The sequence below is a fragment of the Labrus mixtus genome, chromosome 8 (genome assembly GCF_963584025.1).
Source record: "Labrus mixtus chromosome 8, fLabMix1.1, whole genome shotgun sequence".
In the NCBI taxonomy this organism is placed as follows: Eukaryota; Metazoa; Chordata; class Actinopteri; order Labriformes; family Labridae; genus Labrus; species Labrus mixtus.
In genome coordinates, this window is record NC_083619.1 from 10487962 (window position 1) to 10504672 (window position 16711).

Here is a 16711-nt window from a genome sequence, read left to right on the forward strand (position 1 = left end):
TAGTGGGCGGCCTTCAGGAGGTGGCCTCTACTTTCATTTGTGTGATAATAATGAAAAATGGTCTCTAAGGTCAATATCCTCACACCCTCATGAATTATGGAGGTAAAATGAATTCAGAAACATTGTTTAGCTGTACATGACCTTTATCCCTTTGTTCAGTCTTCATAGTCAGTCCAGCGCTGTAGCTCTAGAATGCTAATTTAGACAAACACGTCAGTCAACACTGAACAATCTCTACAACAATTAGATGGATTACCATTCAATTTTCCACCAACGTTTATCATTCCTGAATGTACACCCTGATAACTTTGATCATCATCCTCTTGCTGTTCAACTAACATTGCCAGCTAGAATGGAATACATTTTTTTCTCTCCAAAATATCATAATAACAATCAAGGGAACAGTCTGGATGATATACAGTTTAACCTCCTGCAGATGTCTGTGAACCACAAGCTTCTGTCTCCATGAGAACCTGAGGTAGGCAGCAGAATATATAATGACTCATTATGAATCTTTTGGTCTCTCCCTCTCTTTTCAAAAATAGTTGATACTCTGAGCCTGGAAGAGTATTAATGGAAGAATGAAATCTCTATAATCTACCATTGAAGACACCTCTTCACAATTTTAGGAAAACAAACATTGGTTCTTTTTCTTGTCCAGAGGTAAGTGGGCAGATACCTCCTTAATCTTTATACTGTATTTACCTTAGCCTAAATACTTTAAACAGCAAGAAACAGCTAGACTTGTGTTGTTAAAATCTGAATATTGATACTCAAGTACACTAAAAAGGAAACTATATCAGTTTCATTAGTATAGCAAAGCTACAGCAGATAGCCAGCAAGTCCAAAAGTAAAACATCTGACTACCAATGAGCAGTTAGATTAGCCTAGCATAAAGAAAGGGACCGAGGTGATACAGCTAGACTTATGTGTCCAGATATAACAAATTTTGTCTATGATGTACTCATGTATGCAAAATATGAAGCTACATCTAGCAAACTGTTAGCTTAGCCTAGCATAAAGACTGAAACAATGGGAGAAAACTATCCTGACTCTGTCCAAATGTAATACTTGTAAATATTGATTTTACTCCTGTGTGTAAAATATTAAGTTAAACTTAGCAAAATGTTAGCTTAGCATTAAGCCTGGAAGCAGAAAGAAACAGCTAGACTACATTCGTACAATCTAAATCTAAATTACTATTGGAAAAAAGGAAAAGCAGTTAGGAGCTGTGTCTCTATAATGTTACAAATTTTCCGTAGTGACCTAATAATTATGAAACAATTTACTGTAAAGTTAGCTTAGCCTAGCATGAGGTCTGGAGACACAGGCTAGCCCTGCCAAGCTACTGCTACAATGCTGAGCTTAGAGCAGCATCTGGGCTGTCTTTCTGCTAATTTTAGCTCACCAGCTAACTGACCTACTTTAGCTTCTTAATTAGCATACAGATATGAAGAAATACTGATCATACAACTCTGCAACAGGAAGCTTACAGGCGTGTATATCTCAAATTATCAAACTATTATTCAAATTAGTATGAGCCGAGATACAGGGAGATGTTTTATGAGATAAAGGCGAGAGATGTTATTTGTAATGATGATTAGCAGTTGGCAACCCAGAGTCTGATCAAATGAAAATCGTTCAAAGCATTGTGCTTTAATGAGAAATGTGTTGCTTTGGATGTAGAAGTAAAAGTAATCGCTTATCTTATTTATTTATTCTTTCTGTTTCTTTCCTCACATCAGCTTTGGAATCAAGTCTTTCATGGCGTGTTGCTGCACCAGCAGTTTTAGAGGACTGTGAGGAGGAAATAAAACTTTTTCATTATTGAAGGCATGTTGTGTTAATTTCACTCCAGTTTCATTGTCATGCCCATAAGTAGGGCATAGTACTGTAAACATAATTTGATCTGAATTTGTAAACATCTATGCATTGTTAGTGTTGTGTGTGGGATGAAAGAGAAAGTTAGCAGACATTGGTGCAACATTTTTACCATATGAGCTTTTCAATGTGTCCAAGCTGTTGTGATTCACATATTATGTACAATAATATCGACAAGCTTCATCATCTTCTCTGCTGTTAGAACTATGTTTTTAATGCCAGGAGTTACTTTTTTTTTTTAAATCAGGTCTTCTCCTTCAGTAATTATCAGGTTCTCCTCTGCTGGAAAATGAAGTCCAGCCTGTGTGTTTTTCAGAAGCTCTTGGTGAAAGCAGCCAGATTCTGCTGCACTCAGCTGACTCTCTGGGCCGTAATTGAAACCATTTGTGGATCAGGTGGAATTCTGGGACTTCTTGGCTTCACCTCAAACTCCCAAAGTGTGTTATTTTCTCTGTTTCTTTCCTCCAGCCAGAAAAAGTCTTACATCAGCCTTCATTTCCCCTCTCTCTCTCCCTCTCCCTCTCTCTTTTCCACTCCCTCAAAGTCCTCACAAGGAAGAGGTCAGTGACTCCAGTGCTGAATGCATTAACTCACAGAAGTAGATGTGGAATATTTCCTGAAACTGATGGTTTTATAATAACAAGAGAAGAACTTGCGAAAGTAAGTCAAATCCATATTTTTACTCATATGTGACTATTAAGCTTGGGATGGAAACTGACTGTGAAGAAAGTTTGTGCTAACACAGCTCAGCTCGGTATAGAGAATATATCATACTGGAAAGTACATAACACAGAACTACATGAAGTATATGTATTTGTTTATATTAAGGTGAAAAGGGGCAGGATATCTGCACTTCATTTCATTTCATTTGTTTTTATTGAATCAGTAGCTCATATGCACCCTTTTAGAAAAGTTATTCCACTCTTCATGATCTTCATGTCAGAGTGCCAGAAGTGGAAACTCAAGTGAAAACTGTGACAGACACAGGTTTTGAAGATTAAATAACATGTTAACTTTTCTAAATTTGCATTTAGAAAGAAAGATAATTCCATACAAGTCTTCATTTAATACTGTAGCACTGGGACAGAATGGCATCATCACGGCATATCTCTGGTGAGCCTACCACATGAATGATTTGGTGCAATTTCTGAACAGAAGTCTAAGGTGCTAGTGAAGTTTGTTAGAGTTTAACGTTGCTTAAACCTACACAGGACTTGTACTAAGATAAATAAATCCAAGTTCTGTGGAGGAGAGAGTAAGACCCTGGGCTACAAGGAGAACTGTGTGTGCTTTTACCAGCATGTGTCTCACCAAGGTTTAATGGATGCTGAACTCTGTACAACTACATGCAACATCCTGAAATATAACTATTATCTATATAACACTGAACTTTTTTCTTTTATGATAAATGTGTGTCCAACACTAATCTTTTTAAACTCCTTTAGTGTTGTGTAACCCTGCATCTGATTGATTAGTGTATGTTTATTTTGACCTCCCAAAAAATTACAAAATTTACATCTAAAGCACAAGATTTTCTGTAGAAAATGTGTTTGGTTCTTTGATTTATGACCTTCCTGAAACTTCTAGGTGTGCAGAGAAGAGATGAAGGTCATGACACTTCATCCGATTACGAACCATGTCTATTTTTTCCTGCTGGCTGCGGCTGTCCGGTGTCAAGTCAACCCAGGTAAAATAGATATTTCACTTTTGCATCCATGTCCTTCTAGCCTAGATAAGGTACTGGATAGATATCCTAATCGAATAAATCGAGGAATAGGTTGTTGCAGAGATAACAACAAAGGTTCAACCTGTTCCATGCACGTGTCATTTAGACAATGAATGCTATAATAAGATTCTTTTTTGTTTTGTTTTTAATGTTTGATCAGTGAATGATGTCGAGCCGGTGTCATTCAAAAAAATGTAAAGACACTCTTTATATTTTTGAGGGATAAGCATGTTGACAAAATAGAGAAGCAATTTTAGGTGGGTGGGCTTATAGCTCAAGAATGTAATGTGTGTGTATGTGTGAGAAAGTGAGGGAGAGTGTGTGTATGTGGTTTACCTAATGGTCAGACAGCAAATAACATCAGAACAGGCGAACCTTTCACGAGCAGGGGGCATTCATGGAAAAAAAAAAGTTTGAAAATTCGTAGGCGTAGCTGTAGGTAACACACACACACCTACACACACGCTCCCTCTCACACACATGCACTCATTTCACTTTTGAATATTTACACAGTAAAAGGGTTATTTGTTCTGACACTGTCTTTAAGAACATGTCAGGCGTTCAGTGTGTACATGTGAATGAAACACAGACGTCCCTTAATAGTAGCAATGCTTAGGATACACAAATTTCGATGCAAAAGTAAGATGTAGAGGTCAGTTTCTCAGTAATATGAACACTTAAATGTAGCATTTGTTGATTTCAAATGGATTTTTAGTTGATTGAGTTATTAACCAGCAGGTTCTGGTGCTTTAAAACACAGAAATGTCTCTCACGTGTCTGCGGCAGAGATTGTGAAAAAGGACGAGCAAGCATCTCTGAGGCCACTCCCGCCTCGCTCTGCTTAGACTGGCACCCACACAGTGACACCTCTGTTTGGCATTAGGGGCCTGCAGGGCTGCAGGAAAGGGGACTGGGGGATGGGGTGTGGGGGGGGGGGGGGGGGGGCCTGACCACTTACACTTCCTCACATCCTGCAAACACACGAAAAGGATCAAAACTACACGTGAGAAAATACAGGCGCACAGTAACACGTACTAAAACACATTAAAATGTACCTCAAAATGTGTGTGTCAGTGATGCCTTGTGTGTTTTGTAGAGATGTGTCGGTATCCTCTGGGTATGACTGGTGGGCAGATTCAGGACGAGGACATCTCTGCATCCAGCCAGTGGTCTGAGTCGACTGCTGCAAGATTCGGCAGGCAGGTTTCAAGACACATTTCTTTTTCTTATATCTCAATCTAAGCCATAAAGCTATTTTCACATATGCACTCCTGAAAATCTCTACGGTTTTCCAGACAGCCAGCCCCTAGAATCTTTCTGAGTTGCTTGTTTTATAGGAAGGAGGCTTCTCAGGAGGCAAGACATGAGGTAAAATGGATGTTCCAAGATGGTGCACGGGCAACAGAGTCCAGTGCTGTGATGACAGTTTTTCCTTTTATATCTTTGCAACATGTAATTGAATATATTCACAGTATCCATGTAACAGTAAAACATTAGCATAATCAGAATGATCATCAGAAAACAGTATGAAGCAGTTTCAATATGTGCAAGAAGATCGCACCTGTCAATCATTGGTTGCATGATACAAATGTCATCAACCCACCCGCTTGCTCAGGGGGAGATTTCCTGAACATTTCCTGCTGCATAGACACATCAGTTCACTCCAGCTACTACATTCCAAAATTATTATGTCCAAATATGCAGCTCCCCCTGAAACTTTGTGAAATGTATTTTCTTGCATGAGTGAATATGGCTGTAAAATATGTCTTTTTTCATGTCCTAAGAGATGCACATGTTAAATGAACTTCAATGAATTTGAATTCAAGCTAGATTTTATACGGATAATCTATATGGTTCTTTCAACCTTCAATGGCCATTGCTATTTCTGCCAAATTCTGTTTTGATTTAATCCAACTAATCACTGCATGGTTATGAAATACTGCCTAATTCTTAATGTTCCAAACAAGGGTTTTTCATTTATTTAATTTGTAGTATTAGTATTTAGTAGCTGTTCTGGACATTAAAGAAACCACAAAATCTTCATCAGCTGGTGGAGTTTGCTCATGGGTCATACAACTTAAAAACTTAAAAATGTTAACTTTTATGACAACTGAGCCAACTCCATCTGCACAAGAAGATCAATGGATGTGGATTGGATCTTTTCAAAAGCTCCAGAGCAGCAACTCAATGGACCTTGAGAAGAGATTGTTTGAATCCCAGCATATGTAAAAGTTTATACTACACAATATGTGCAGCAGAAACATCGAGTAGTCAAAGATGCAAATTTAGATTTCCGATACAGAAAAGATCATGCATGAGGGATACATTTACTTGCTCTCTGTTTCATGTCTTGTTAATTCTTCCTCCACTCGGCATGCCTTTGAACACTCCTCACTCACTCTTATCCATCTTTTCTCCCTCTCTCTGAACTCTCTGCCCTCCTCTCTTGTTTCTTCCTCCTCTACAGACTTGACCTGGATAACGGAGACGGTGATGGAGCTTGGTGTCCTGACATCATGTCAGAGCCAGACGGCTTCAAAGAGTACCTTCAGGTGGACCTGCGCTCACTGCACTTCATTACCCTGGTGGGCACCCAGGGTCGCCATGCCGACGGGATGGGTAATGAGTTTGCCCAGAGATACAGGATCAAGTACAGCCGCGACGGCAGCAACTGGGTGGGCTGGCATGATAGGAAGGGAAGGCAGGTAAGAGTGTAAAGATATTATTGTGTGAAGTTGCTCCTCTTTACTGACACGTGTTGGTACACTTCAGTTCAGTTCTGCACTTAAGGACTAAATACTGCTGTGACAGAGGAGTCTAGGGAATAGACTGTATTTATGAAGGGCCCATTGGTTTGTGAACTGCTTTTTGAAGCTAGTTATTAGGTCAGTGCTAACATACAGTTTATTGGAAAGCTAACTAGCTAAAAAGTGAGGAGAGGGGGAGATACCTGCCAATGTGTGCTAACATATGAACAAAATAATGCTCGGTATCCACCTCGTGAAAATACTTGAGCCCAAAACCTTTGGCATCCTGTAAGTACAATAACCCAAACCTCAAGACTTATTATTTATCTGATATTTGCTTGAAAATATGCTCCAAAAGCAACAACAACACGGGTACTGCCAAGATGTCAAATTAACTGGCTATGATTAGCTGACGCCTGACAGACAGCCAGCAGCATGAAAAACAACCATCTCCTAATGATATACAGTATAACTTTAAGCCTAAATACAATTTAATCTGATAATTAATGCAAGAATAAATCCTCTGTACAGTTTTCATGGTGTGGTAAATGAGCTAAAGGGACCTAAATGCTTTATTTTTTTCAGCTTGTGGACATGTTTATTTCTGCTGTTTAGTTTGGTATGTTAATACGTGTTAACACAGTATCCGATCTGAATCTTTTCCCCACCAACGCTCAGAGATGGCAGCAGGCGGGATCAACAGATAACAGCAGATAATCTCTGATGTCATGGGTTAGATGAAAATTTCAGCAGAGCAAGAAGGAGATTAATTAGACCAGTTTTTTCTGGTTTTGTTAAAATGCAACTATTTGGCAATCCCATTTTTATGCAGCTTTAGTGCTGCAGCACACATTTCAAGTTTGAAATACGGAAACATTGTTTCTAAACAGAACAGTTTTTCTTCAAAGAATCAAAACATGAACAACATGCAAATAATTTTTTCATGGTTTGACTTTCATCCCTGACACGTTTCACTCGCTCACTCATTTCTTCTTTGTGTATTTTGTGTCTCCTCTGCCAGGTGATTGAGGGGAACAGGAATGCGTACGATGTGGTGCTGAAGGACCTGGAACCTCCAATCATCGCTCGATTTGTGCGCTTCATGCCTGTGACGGATCACTCCATGATCGTGTGCATGAGAGTGGAGCTCTACGGCTGTGAATGGCTCGGTCAGTATTTACATTACATTACAGAGTGCAATGTCTTCAGATTCACTATAGCCCTATATTTGTTTGTTTTTGTGGATTCATTTTGGTTACTTGCGAGTTCTTTTAGTTAGTATTTGACTTTAAACATGCAAAACTTGTTCTTTTTTTATGATCTTCTATAAGCATGCTGTGAATAAGTCCTGTCCTCTCTGCCCCTGCAGATGGCCTGATGTCTTATAGTATTCCAGATGGGCACCAAATGATCTACAGAGGCCTGGATGTCTACTTTAATGACTCTGTGTATGATGGAGCGTTGGCTGAAAGGTCTGCATTTTACTGCTTCTTAAAGAAGAAACATGAAGTCATATTTTGATCAGTTGTGCATGTGGTGTTTTTCTCTGAGCTCCTTAATAAATAGGATTTAAAATGCATGTCTTCATTTATATTTCCACTGTTCATCCCCTCCACTAGGCTGACAAAGGGCCTGGGCCAACTGACAGACGGTACCTGGGGATTGGATGATTTCCTCCACAGCCACATATACGGCATGTGGCCGGGCTACGACTTTGTGGGTTGGAGCAACAAGAGCTTCCCCAAAGGTTATGTGGAGATGATCTTTGAGTTCGACCACATCCGAAACTTCACCTCCATGAAGGTAAGGAGCAGGGGGAGTACACAAGTGAAATATTTTAGAAAAATGCTGAGCCAACACTACGGTTTAGTGAGTTGTGCAGCATGACACTGGGCAAGCATCCATCTCCAATAGCTGCAGGGATTTTTACTGAGACATAAAATGTATAAAATGATGCAGAATAGCCCTGTATAATGAGCCTATTTGTCATGGGATGGGTAAGTGCTGTGTCCAGAGATGAAAGATGTTTCAGCTACAGCAAAACAGATTAGTCATCAGTACACCTGCTCCTGCATCATCTTTCCTTTTTTAACCCTGACTCTCAAGCAACCGTTTAGTCATCATGGTCAATTTTTAAAAATGAAAAAAAGGCACATGTCTAGTAGGTAGGATAATTGAATATTTGCAAGACATAGATTTAATCAAATTGAGTATGCCAATGTTCCATCCTCAGGTCCACTGTAACAACATGTTCAGCAGAGGAGTGAGGATGTTCAGACAAGCTGGCTGTTACTTCCGGTCAGGATCAGACTGGGAGCCCGAGCCCGTAACCTTCAGGCCCGCTGTGGACCGCGTGAGCCAGAGCGCCCGCTTTGTCACCGTGCCGCTTGGAGACCGCACAGCCAGCGCCATCAAGTGCCGCTTCCACTTCAGCGATGTGTGGATGCTGTTCAGCGAGGTGGCCTTCCAGTCAGGTAAAGTCACACACTGTTTATGTTAATTTATTAGCTGCTGTCATTTCACACTGACCCGCGGCTTCCACCTCTGACCCGACGTCTTTGTCCTTCTTCTGTAGGCTCAGCAGTCTACAATAATTCTCTCAGTCCAAGAAAACACGGACACCCAACAAACACATTACCAGGTCAGCAGCTCAACACTTTTGTCTCTTACTCTACGTTGTTAATTAAAGGAGATGACAGTTAGCCAGATGAACTGCTCGCTGCTATGATATAAGGCGGCTGAGAAGTTATGTGGTTGTAAACAAAGACAATCCTGAAAGTATAATCATGAATGAAATAGAAGCTTTTTTTATCAGAAGGATCATTTATTTATTTATGAAAGTGTAGTTCAGGCCTAGTTTGATGGTTGCTCTGAGTTGATGATTACTATTTTATCCAATGAAATTATGTTACCTCTCGTGCTGTTGAAAAAGTCTCAAAGGGTCAGTTCATTTGTCAGAACATTGTTTGCTTGTTACAAGATCATCATCTTATCTGTAGGCTATTCAGCATAAAATCATGTGGGTCTGTTGTAAACCACAGACCCACATAATTTTATCCAAAAAGTTTAAACTCAGCATGAGAGAAAATTAAACTGAATAAAAATGACTTATAACATTATATTTATTGAAACTTCACGTTAATTCTCTTCTTAGATTAAAAAGGTGCACTCTTTAAATTCCTATCAAACAGGTCTGACACAGTAAAGGTAAATGCCCTACCCTTTGGCACTTTACTTGTATCCATTTGGCTCTTCTAATAAAGTAAGTGTGCAGGCCTGGTGTGGGTAATTACTCATTTTAAGATGTGCTTTAACTAAATGGTTTCCTGGTTGAACAGTGCCCCCTGCTGTTGGCTTTAGAAACGACTGATCAAACATACATCAGGCCTCTCACTGGGGGTGCTGAAGGAAACATGGAGGAGATTATGCAAAAAGCCTGCTTTCATATTAAGAACCTAAACTGTGATGGATTAAATCAAATCCACCTAAACTCTCTGAAACCTTCATATCTCTGGTCAGGAGATGATCCGACTCATAAAATGGACGACAGCAACACCAGGATCCTGATTGGCTGCTTGGTGGCCATTATCGCCATCCTGCTGACGATCATAGTCATCATCCTGTGGAGGCAGGTGTGGCAGAAGATGCTCGAGAAGGTGAGAAGAGAGTTAAGGTCCACTAATCCGTGATTCTGTGTCAGCGCTGGAGAAGCTCTGAAAATGTCAGGCACACCTAAAAAATACATTTAGAAAAAACGAACACATGTAAGGACTGAAGCCCATGCAGGATGTACTTACTACCACCTTTTGAAAACGTTTTCAAAGTTTTTCCACAACATATGTTAAAAATGGAGAAATGTGCGTACTAAAAAGATATTATGCATGAGAGAAAACAAATCAGTAAATGCTCTCTGATTGGTTTTGGCCCAGGAGGAGATATATTAACAAAGGGGCGGTAAAAGAAATGACTCTGTGAATGAATGTTTTGCTTTCTAGCATGAGCTATGGTCTTAAATGGACTGTGAAGCAATGCAGTCATCAGTCTGTGGTGTTTTGGTAATAAAAAAAAGTCTCATAGGTGTAATGACCTGGATGAAAGAAACCCCTTGGACAGTCTGTGTTTGTGTGTGAGTCCAAAACTCACAGACTGAATGTGTGCATTAACACTGTGAGTCCACTAAAACCCAGTTGCCGTAATGAGTTTTAGGGGGAATAACTTTGCATTCAAGAGATGTTCTTTAGTATCTTCTGATATCCTAATAGTGGGTGCAGCTGTCTCTTTTTATCTGTATGTTTATCCTTCCTTTTGTCAAGTTTGATTGATGAAGTCCTTGTAAATCAAAACATTGCATTAATAAATGCAAATAATTTAGGGGAACTTGCAAATTCCAGTGTGTAGAAAACATCTCCTTTTCCTCTTTACAATCTCTGCTAAAATCCAAACGCTCTATTTTAAAATCAGATATCCAACCTTGATGTCCTCTAACTAATTCATAATTCTGATGATTATTTAACAAAATCAAAAATATTAATAAAAGGCCTAAACTCTCCCTGTCTTTACCGTCTTAGGCGTCTCGTCGGATGCTGGACGATGAACTCACAGCTCGTCTTGCTGTCCAGACTCAGCCCTTCTCCTCCCATCACTCCTCTCTGACCAGCGAGGGCGGCTCCACCTCCAACTCCACCTACGAGAGAATCTTCCCCCTCTGCGCCGACTACCAGGAGCCTTCACGCCTTATCCGGAAACTACCTGAGTTCGCTCAGTCCACAGAACATCTCGGTAAGACTCCATCTCCATCCAGATGTGTAACACTGTGGCTGTATGGGGATAGCCGGAGCTGCTGGAGTGTGCTAATGTTTGTGTATTTTCACATCAGAACTGAGCTCCATCGGTAAAGCTCTTGCAGCTGGTGGTGCAGACGGAGCCCCTCACTATGCGGAGGCAGACATCATCAGCCTGCAGGAGTCTTCAGACTGCATCTCAAACTCCATCACAGCCGTCAGCATGAATCTGTTTGCTTGCACAGATTCCTTCATGAGAGAGTTCCCAAGACACAAACTCACCTTCAATGAGAAGTTGGGAGAGGGCCAATTTGGAGAAGTAAACTTACTTTTTATAGCTCTAATGTTTGTTGGCAATGATTTGTTTTTTTTAGAAAAACACTCAGTCACCATTGTTTCCACCACTGTTATGTTGATGTTTGTGGTAAAAGGTCAGAGAGACGAGAGATTGCTGACAAAGAAGAATCACTTAGTGGTATTAAACTAAGTTTAAAAAAAAGATGGTTTCAAATGAAGGCAAGTCTATGATGGACTGAAGAAGTTATTTTTAAACAGGTGCACTTGTGTGAGGCAGAGGGCATGCAGGACTTCCTGGATGAGGACTTGGCTGTAGAGGGAAACACTGAGTCTCCTTTGCTGGTGGCCGTGAAAACACTGCGGGAAGATGCCAACAAGAATGCAAGGTGAAAAAAATGTGCAACTTTTTGTTTTTAAGAAAATGCACCGAAAATGAGTCTCCAGCTCTAAGTTACTATTTATTGTACAGACCCAACGCCAAGGAAACATATAATGCATGTTTACCCTTCAGATACAGCAATCTGTTCATTTATATTAAATTGTATGAAGATTACAATAATTCAAACAAACAACATACAAAATCATCTAAAAGTTCAAACTGACATGAGAGTCAAAGACGGTCAAAAACTTGTCTTCTTCCATTCACACACAAATGCATTTACCTGGAGCCTTGGCTTTATGCACCATAAGCTAAGGCTCCACCCAGTGTTCAGTGTTGGAAGTACATTTCTATACATGTCGTGGTACTTTGGGTCTCACACAAGAATAGAATTAATACATCACAAATAAAAGCAAAATAAAAAGCATATTCGGCTCCAACATTTATCTCTATTAATTACGATTGTTTGTCCATGTGCAGGAATGACTTCCTGAAAGAGATTCGGATCATGTCTCGTCTGAGGGACCCCAACATTGTGCGTCTGCTTGCGGTGTGCGTGGACACTGACCCGCTGTGCATGATCACTGAGTACATGGAGAACGGAGACCTGAACCAGTTCCTGTGCAGTCTGAGACGTAAAGAGGCTGCTGAAGATAAGACTGAACAAGAGAAGGAAGAGGGAAAGGGTATGGTCAGGTAGGCTCATATCATCACATTAGGTCATATTTAGAGTAAATATTATGTATTTAGTTTAAAATATTACTCCTCTCTATTTTAAATGTCTCTCCTATGTAATGATACTGCAGGGATATGGGGATTGGAATAAAGTAAGCAGACTCCACCCTGTTAGTTACATATTCACTTACATTAGACTAACAAAATGTTGAGAAATAATTTATCTTGCAGCATGAACACAATTTTGGAAAATAAATCTTGCTAGATTCGAAGAGAAATGGTTCAACAATATTTTGTATAAACATAAATTACTGCAAATATAAATTAACAAGGAGTTGAGACCAGGATGTTTCCTTTGGCTCTCACATTTGACAGAAGGAGAAATATCCAGGAGGAGATGGGGATCTGTTAATTATGCAAAATGTGCACAGTCAAAAAATGATTCACATTTTCTTTTGCATTGTCCTTATAACAGTAGGCCTATATTAATATAAGAACACCTTTGATATATGATTTCTCTAGACTTTTTGGTCTTTATTTGACAGCATTGAAACAGAGAGACAGGGAGTTAAGGGGAGAGAGAGTGGAGGAGGACATGCACCAAACAATGACAAGACACTGAACCCCAAATCGCTCCTGCTGCTATGTGTGGATGTGTGTGAATGGGTGAATGTGACATGAAGCGCTTTGAGTAGTCAGACGACGAGACAAGTGCTATACAAACTCAAGTCCATCTCAAGACATCTACATTTCTCTGTATGAGTTGGCCACTTTTGTTTCTTGGGCTTGGTAAAAACACTACTTCTTTAATGTTATTTGTAATATGTGTGTCCACTCTTTTTCTTAAATACTGATTTGTTGTAAGCCTGCTTCTGGCTTTAAATATTATAATGAATGATACAATGACGAGATAAAATCACAATCATACACCTTCTCTTGCAGTAAACTTATCGGCATGGCTGTGCAGATTGCTTCTGGTATGAAGTACCTGTCCTCTCTCAACTTTGTCCACCGTGATCTGGCAACACGAAACTGCCTGGTAGGAAAGAACTTCACCATAAAGATCGCTGACTTCGGCATGAGCAGGAACCTGTACAGAGGGGATTACTACAGGATCCAGGGACGGGCGGTGCTGCCTATTCGTTGGATGTCCTGGGAGAGCATCCTGCTGGTGAGTGCTAAGCCGAGTAGTGTTTTAGAGTATCCTCAGGTATTGGATGCCAGCGTAGCGGTGGTCTCTCTGTTCAGTTGAAATCTAAGCTTGTTCGTCTGGTGCAGACTGCCATGAAGGTTGTGAGGAGGACCGAAAACCTCTCCTTACAGTCAATATATGAGCATGCTGTTCTCAGGCAAGCACAGAGGGTATTGTCTGACCCGTCTCACATCCTCCATGCTGAGTATGACCTTTTACCATCTGGCAGAGGAGGCCCTAAATGTAAAAACTGCTTTGTGCCTACATCGGTAAAATGTATTAATAAAGTTTATTAAGGCTGTATGGGTTGTGCAATAGCATCGTGGTGTTTTAATATTTTCTTGTCTTGTTTCTTTTTCCTTTCCTTATGTTGTGTTTAATGCAGATTTTTTGCAATATGTGTATGTTTGTGGTGTTCATGGGTTTGTACTTCTTTGTTTACATGTGGATTGTTGTTTGTTTCTATTATTTTTATTTATTGATTCTATTGTGGAGACAGCTAAGTGTGTGTTCAGCTCTGGAGTCCAAGACAAATTTCTCCAAATCACGTTTAATAAATAAACATGTGCAGCCAAAGTTCTGTAAGGATTTTAAGGTAAAAAAGAAACAAACGGTAAACAAGCTTGAAAAACTCTGGGTATGTCTTTTAACATATTCATTCTTTGCTGGGTTTTATATAAATGTAAGTTTTCTGTTTTCTAAGGGGAAGTTCACAATGGCCAGTGATGTGTGGGCGTTCGGTGTGACTCTGTGGGAGATTCTCACTTTGTGTAAGGAGCAGCCGTACCCACAGCTCTCTGACGAGCAGGTCATTGAAAACACAGGAGAGTTCTTCAGGGACCAGGGCAAACAGGTGAGCAGCGCCCAGATACAGGCGACCAGTCCAATCTGTTTATGGTGTGTCAGGTATGGTCAATCACATTTTTTGGGGTAATCATACAGAAAATAAAGTCGCCCAAACATGATGTTCAGGTTCAGGTAGCTTTGCACAGTAACAACCAGTACACATGTTCACACTTTGAGTTCCTTTTCAGAGCCTGTACTTTTGCACTTTAATCTATTACTGTTAAAATGATTCAATGATTATTTCCAGTTTAACCTGTCTTTTTTTTCCACAAGAATCCGTAACCTTTTATTTTTCGCTCTCAGGTGTACCTGCCGAAGCCTCCCTGTTGTCCAGACACTGTCTACAACGATTTGATGCTGAGCTGCTGGAGGAGGAATGCCAAACAGAGGCCTGGCTTTCAGGAGATCCACGCTCAGCTGATGGAGAGCCTGGCGTAGCAGACAGGACAGGCCGCCTCTCTCACGCCATGCACTGTAACAATTGCTCCCTGCAGTCTGGATTTATATGGAATCAGAAACCACCAATTAAATGTTTTCCATTAGTTTTTTTGCCTTCTTGCAACAATGGTGCTGTAAATAAAAAGATATGAGGAGAAGGTTTACACTTGAACAGAGCTTTAAATTGTAGATATCGTGCAAACAAGCACTATTCACACCTTTTTGTATTTATTAAATGCTTTTTATTTCCTAAGTCATTTCTATTTATCGAGTACTTCATGTTATTCATAGGTTTTAAAACACATTTTTGATTACCTAATAAACATCTATTTCTAGTGCACATTTAATTGTGAATGTTGAGTCATGTGACCTTGAATTTTAATATATTTGTTTCTTACTTCGGAATATGAAAGGATGAAACAATAATGTATGTTGCTTAATAAAACGTGGGCTTTTACTCTGCAGCAGAGTACTCAAGTATTACTGTACTCAACATGTAAATGTTGAAAATACAAAATAATTTGTGCAATGCTAAATAGTTGTCTCTTGAAAACCTGTCAAACCCTAACACCCCTGTAAATAATGCAAAAGTTATATAAATTGCATCTTTCATTATGTCTTATTTCTGTTTGCAGTATTCATATGATTCTATCAGTATTAGTTCAAATAAAGAACATTGTACAGTTAATATACATGTAAACATGCTTTTTGTGAATTTCTTCTTTCTAAATACATGTGATCTGTACATTGTTGAAAAGTTGCTTTTTTTAATTGCAGTAAACTGAAGAACCCTTTGAATAAATAAAATATAATATTCACTGCATATCTGATCATATGTAATTGAATTTGGATTCTTTTGAAGTATTAAACTCTACCTTGTAAAATATTGACCGTTTAACAGCTTTCAAACTAAAAATCTCTATTTAAATTTTCACTACATATCTTTTAAATGTTATCGTATTTCTCCTTTAACGTTTCATTGCCTTTTGAAACATATTCGAAATTGTCATTGTTGATAAAGTTGTATTATTTACAACAAGCTCACTACAGAAACTGTAGAGACATTTCAAAAGAGAGCAGAATCACATCAGCTTCAGAGCTACAGAGAGAGAGAGAGAGAGAGGGAGGGGGGAGAGAGAGAGAGAGGGAGGGGGGAGAGAGAGAGAGAGGGAGGGGGGGACAGAGAGAGAGAGAGGGAGGGGGAGTGATAAAGTCCACTGTCCCTACATGCATCAAAACTGAAGCTACAAATGTTAGTGTGTGCTGAACTCCAATAAATATTTATTGGAGTTCAGCACACAATCTGTTGCTGTTGTTTCAGTACTGAACTATAACAGAATATTGAGTGGAACTTTTCAAAACACGAGTCCTGTTGTTGTTTATGTCTGTGTGAGAGCATAAATTGAGCAGATTAAAGTTGTTTGATGCAAAAACTAGATTAATTTAGAGGGGAAAACACATTTGATATAAATACAACCCAATAGATACAAGACAGATAAGATAAGAAAAAAAATCGTTTTATGCTGAACGGGTTTGTTTTTTATATTGTGGAGATTTCTTTGCGTACCACCCATAGACTGTAAAAATAATACCACCACAGGGAGCCCACGTACCACCGGTGGTACGCGTACCATAGTTTGAGAACCACTGGTCTGTGGTATAGACTCTTTTAATCATTGCGCCCTTTCAATATTTACCCTCGTCGCGCTCCGTACTAATACCTGATTGGCCATCGGTTTGCTGACATCC

The 16711-nt window shown here is 39.6% G+C and overlaps 1 protein-coding gene across 1 annotated transcript; it reads left to right on the forward strand.

Moving 5' to 3' along the window:
* Positions 1 to 2400: 2400 nt before the first annotated feature.
* On the forward strand, positions 2401 to 15727 carry LOC132978868 (discoidin domain-containing receptor 2-like). The gene is made up of 17 exons (XM_061044206.1): positions 2401 to 2541; positions 3469 to 3568; positions 4704 to 4806; positions 6075 to 6312; positions 7376 to 7523; positions 7724 to 7826; positions 7974 to 8157; positions 8588 to 8828; positions 8930 to 8995; positions 9874 to 10010; positions 10923 to 11133; positions 11231 to 11454; positions 11691 to 11818; positions 12292 to 12507; positions 13429 to 13657; positions 14382 to 14531; positions 14828 to 15727. The coding sequence occupies exons 2-17, from the start codon at positions 3484 to 3486 to the stop codon at positions 14960 to 14962; spliced, it is 2598 nt and encodes an 865-aa protein (XP_060900189.1). The 5' UTR covers positions 2401 to 2541; positions 3469 to 3483; the 3' UTR covers positions 14963 to 15727.
* Positions 15728 to 16711: the final 984 nt, after the last annotated feature.

Excerpts from the sequence above, each read along its gene's own strand:
- LOC132978868 (XM_061044206.1), top strand. The coding sequence starts at position 3,484 with ATGAAGGTCATGACACTTCATCCGATTACGAACCATGTCTATTTTTTC. Across the intron at positions 8,158-8,587 it reads GAAACTTCACCTCCATGAAG|GTCCACTGTAACAACATGTT; the intron begins GTAAGGAGCAGG and ends TTCCATCCTCAG. Across the intron at positions 11,134-11,230 it reads TCAGTCCACAGAACATCTCG|AACTGAGCTCCATCGGTAAA; the intron begins GTAAGACTCCAT and ends TTTTCACATCAG.